Source organism: Scomber scombrus, chromosome 14 (genome assembly GCF_963691925.1).
Source record: "Scomber scombrus chromosome 14, fScoSco1.1, whole genome shotgun sequence".
NCBI lineage: Eukaryota > Metazoa > Chordata > Actinopteri > Scombriformes > Scombridae > Scomber > Scomber scombrus.
Window position 1 is genome coordinate 18,034,099 of NC_084983.1, and position 5,242 is coordinate 18,039,340.

A 5,242-nucleotide genomic window follows, 5' to 3' on the forward strand; every position below is an offset into this window, starting at 1 on the left:
GCTGTACACTCTAACTATTAATCCACAACTAAAAATAGCTCCCAAAAATGTACTCCCGTTTTGAGAAATATTTGCAAAGAATGAAAGTGCCATGTTATTTTAGAAAATGATTTTAATAATTAACTATACATTGTGTCTAGGTAGTCAAAAAAATTACTAAAAGGGGAGAAGATTTGCCACTGTGGAATAAACCCAGGAAGAATTGCAGGAGTCTCTGGACACAGTGACTAAATATGACTACAGGATATGTTTTTGGGAACGGGGGGAGGCGCTGGAAAAAGTGTATTGCATCTCAAGAAGAGTATGTTGAAGGGGATTAAAAAGTTACAACTGAAACATTTATAACGACTGTTTGTTTTAATCAATTTCCAGGAATTCTTGGGTCCCCACTCGTACATCTTCAGTAGGATGAATTAAGCTTGAGGCAGAGCGCCAAAGAAAGTACTGAGAGACGGACTAACACACTATTAAATTGGGTCTCCTAATGGAATTTGTTGACAATAACAAAAACATAGAATATCAACAGTCTTATTATCCTGTAACTGCGACACAGAAAACTCAAGACTTCCAGCGCTGTACTAGCCAATTAGTTCTATTTATTCCCACGGGCAGGTCATTAATCTCCCTGTAGAAAAAAAAAGTAACAAAATTTGAAAATGCAGTGGTACAAAAGGGTGGTCAGGGACACAGTGATGGTGAACTTAAGAGACAGTTTATTTAAACTTGAATTCATTTACAGCAGTTCCACTGGAGAGGAAAAGGGTTTGAATGACGTCCTAGCCACATTAAACCTATCATGGTCCTATCTACTGTATGTACAAGGAGGAAGGATGCAGCTCGATAGTGCAGAAGGCACAGAGTTGGCTTAATACTTGCCTGTAAGCGCTGCTGACATGACAAAGATAACAGATAAGGTGAAATGGCAGCCTCGTGTGTGTGGCTTAATATGTGGCCGAGAACACTGGGAGATACTGTAGCTAAGGGGAATATGGATCCACTGTTTTTACTCTATAGTCCTTAGTGATACAGTGGAGTAGCTTAAAAACTACAACAGCAAGCATCTGCTCCTTTTTAAAATCTGTTTCACTAAATGTACACTTAAGCATTTGAGTTTCCTTGGAGCTCAAACGTGATTAAAAAAAATAGTATATTTCTTTTCTGGATTTTGTTTCTGTAAAGCCAGTGTGTGTGTTACAATATATGATATGTGACACAAAGAAAACCTGGACAATGTTAAGGCATTTTGCAATTAGAGAGATGCAATTCTGACCAAGGATGAGAATAGTACATGACACAAGGAGGGATAAGTCGCAGGTAAAATGCAGTTCGTCGACACGGATCATGACAGTTTGGCAACATTATGACACAAGTCAGTCATCCTCTTCAAGTTCCCCTTCACCCCACATACACCCAGCCAACCCCCAAAAGATCCAACCGTCCAGTAAGAGCTGACAAACCTTGCACCAAAAAAAAGGGGGGGAAAAAAGAAAAAGCAAGAGTCCAAATGTGAGAGCACAAACGGGAGATAGTGATGACAGTAAAAGCAACATGCTCAAATATGATACACATTAGAATAGGAAGACTTGTCCTAGCATCATTCGAAATGGGGGGGGAAAGGGGGGATAAAAGGACCCAAACCCAACCTCTTTCACCCATTCACCAACACGCACGCACACACACACACAAATCAAACCATTAAAAGTACAAAGTTTTTGATACAATAATGTGACAAGATTCATTTTTTTGCCACAAAAAAGATAAATCTTATAATATATGAATACCACTCAAACAAAAAAAGAAACACAATTCAAGTAAAGCCTTTCAAACAGAAAAAAAGATCAAACTACATCATTTCAAATCACTTGGAATTCTGAATGTTGCATCTCAGATTTAGATTATGCTGTTTATAAAAAAAGTACATTCACCAGGTACATCAATTATGGAACAAAATTATTACACAGAGGTAAGTAAAATGTATTAGTAATTAAGTCATACATAACAGACACGAAAGGCGGACTTAGACTGTTTATATTTTAAAGACAGCATGAAGGTTTGAATTTGAATTTATACTGTATGTTCTGTGGTTACTTTTTAAGCAAGCGTCAATGACTTTTAATAGATATTGCATTGGTGTCAAATTACAGCACACAGCTCTTTATTTATTGCAAATCTAATATGTGTCGCTGTACATTTTAGAATAAATGATTGTCAAAGTCGGCCGTGCTCTCGAAAATACCAACCACCGGATGAGCACAAACTATTTATCCTTAAAGCTACAATGAGAAATTCAGCGCAACACAATGAGAGTCACAGTTCAGGTGAAAATGTGCAAATGCTCGTATGTGAAAGTCAAAACAGGGGAAGTGAGCGTGTGTCGTCTCTTTGCCTAGTCAAGTCCATATTCATTATTTAGACATGGAGAGAATCAGTCTAAAGCCGCCTTCATTTTTCACATTTCCCAAACTCACTCCCGCACACTTAGTTTTTTTGCACATTTTGTTTTACTACAACATAAATATATTAATTATATAAATATAATTATATAATTATATTTAATTTTAGGAACAGCTGAACTGGTACAAGGTTTATTTAGCTCAACATTACTGTTCACATGTGATCTTGGACAAAGAAAACATCACAGGAGCAAATAACACAATGTGCAAGAAATCTAAAGGTGCACTAACTATGCAAACATTTTAACACGTTGAACTGATATTGATTTGCTTAAAACGAAAGCACAAGTAAGTCAGAAAACATAATAACTCAAGGGCCACTTGACAAGTACATTAAAAGGACAAAGATCACAAGTTTTGATTTTGAAACCACAGGCTCATCGTAGTGGAAGAAACAAAATGTGAAGGATGGCTATGGAAGAAGGGACCAGCAAGTTAATGTTGGAAAGGGAGAAAATGATCTCTCCCCGCCTAATTTAAAGCAAGCAAGTCCACCGCAGGTAAGGCAAGATATTGTTTTGCTTTATCCAGGTGCAACTGAGAAGACTGTATTGAACATCAAATAAGTCCGGAAGCCAAACATATTAAACTGCTGCTGCGGGGGGGGGGGGGGGCTACAAGCAGCAAATGAAAGACAAGAGGCAAGTGACTTATAAAAAGCCACAAAGGAAAAGAAAAAAAAAAAGGAGAAAGAAAAACATTTTTAAGGAGTGCCAAAATCTACTTAAACAACAAAAACCTCATCACAGACCACAGGACGTTCGGCAGCTTATTTAACTTTAAACTGATTAATTTTACTGTTCACACTGTATTCTTTCCATACATTAATGTGCACAGTGCTAGCATTCAAATACTTCATGTTTATTTATATTGCAGACACAAAAAAGGTTAATTTGGGGAAAAAAATTAAATTCAGTTAATTGAGATTAATGCCATGTCCAAATCCTGACCAATGTTTGATTACACTGTTAAGTGCTACATTCATTCTCCTCCCTTCAAGGCTACAATGACAAGTGCATACTGAAGATTTAATTATAAAACGTGTCACAAGCTTCTCATCCTCACGCAAATAACTAAAGTTGGGTATTAAAGCATATTTTAGCGCACTTCAACATCTTTCAAGTGACTAAACATCATGCTCATCATGTGACAATGCTTAGTTTACACGTAGTGCTGTCGCGGTGAAGCTATTTCCCTGGTGATTCAGCGTGGCTCATCAGTGCGGTATGCAGTCTTTGCAGTATTAGCGCCTTTTTATTAGCGTATTATTGTGTGTGAAAATCAAGGTATGTTAGTCTTATGTGTTGGCTGAATGGAGCAGCAGTACCTGACAAACACGGAAAACACTTTAAATTGTATTGTGGCAGGAAAAAAAAAAGTTGTCCTACAGCCAAGTCCCCTTAAACCTGTGATTTATGAAAGGAATCCGACTGGGTGTGTCTTTAGATTGTGTGATTGATGGAAAACTTCTTTTAAATGGCAGCCAACTCAGCCGCGCGGTGACCCGGAAGAATTTAAACATCTAACCGGGATAAAATATTCATATAGATGTGTTTTTTCAACTACCAAGCATCAGCACAGACACCTGGTCAGCTCACTCCGAGCCTGGCGCCAGGTCAGCTTCTTAGCTTGGATGCTAGCTCCAGGAAGCTCCGTGGAGCCCCATGAACGAGAACTCAGCGCACTAGACGCTGAATGTGGCGGGCGAGATCCTCCGCAGCCACTGGACTGGACTGGGGTTTAACATTCAATACACACGCATTTAACTGTAAAACAAGAAGGGACTAGCCTCATGAAAAAAATAAAAAAGCAAACATAGCGCAGTATTGCAATATTGCAGTTATTGCGACAGCCCTATTTACATAGTTTTGAGATATCCAAACATTTACAGCAATAACTTTGTGATAAAAGCCACAAAACTTTTTTATTTTTAATATCTTGCTTGGAAATGAGACCAAATGACTCCTAGAAAAATGGCTATGTTCTTCTATAGTCTGGCCTCCTGCTTTGTTAATGTACTGCATGTTCTGACATGGCACACGGGGACTCAGGCAAAATGATAAGAATAGACAAAAAGAAGAAGGAGAAAAAAAAGGTTTTGCACTGAATATTAGAGTTCCTGCAAATATTTACACCATAGATACAGGCACTTGTATATCTTTGGTTGGAAAGACCCAACGTTGCAAGAGTAATGCATTCACAGAGCTTTTGTGTCCCTTATTGTATTTCCAGGGTTCACTAGGCAACTGGTATTTTCACTTCTTCTGTTTCTTTGAGTTTGTCCATGTTACAGGTAAGTTCTGACACAGATCTCGGATGCCTTTTTAACCCTCTGACAGTGCCACCTGCAAGACAGGAAAAGAGTTTAAGTTTGGCATGCATGCAGTTGAACAATTTTACAATCCTTTGTGTCATTGCCATTCAAAGTGTCATTCTTGATTTTACCGCCAGATGGTGCCAAAGTGAGAACTGTTTAAGTCCTCTGCATATTTGCTGTAAGAATCAAACTAGATTTATAGTTGTGGTTTTCAGTGGTGGGAGTGCAGCATAGTTACAACGCCTACATTACAATTATGTAAGCTATGCTGCTGATGTGCCTCTCTTTAAAAGTGTAACTAGCAGTACATATCAGGGCTTTGGCGGCTGTAGATATACCACATTGGCTGCTTATGTTTTCTCCTACAAGTTTCTGACATGAGCAGTCATTGTTGAGAGCAAAGACAACTATAAGGAAGTTAGAAGGTGACAATCTTTTTATTACTTATGTTTCTCAGTAATATAAATAAGGA

At 38.1% G+C, this 5,242-nt stretch overlaps 1 protein-coding gene across 2 annotated transcripts in view; it reads right to left on the reverse strand.

Moving 5' to 3' along the window:
* Positions 1–693: 693 nt before the first annotated feature.
* tmem248 (transmembrane protein 248) overlaps positions 694–5,242 on the reverse strand; it is a 16,537-nt gene continuing 11,988 nt past the window's right edge. For both annotated transcript variants that reach the window (XM_062433482.1, XM_062433481.1), the window contains exon 7: positions 694–4,798. In XM_062433482.1, the coding sequence (XP_062289466.1) occupies positions 4,778–4,798 (21 nt within the window). In that variant the 3' untranslated portion in view covers positions 694–4,777. The remainder of the gene's footprint in view (positions 4,799–5,242) is intronic.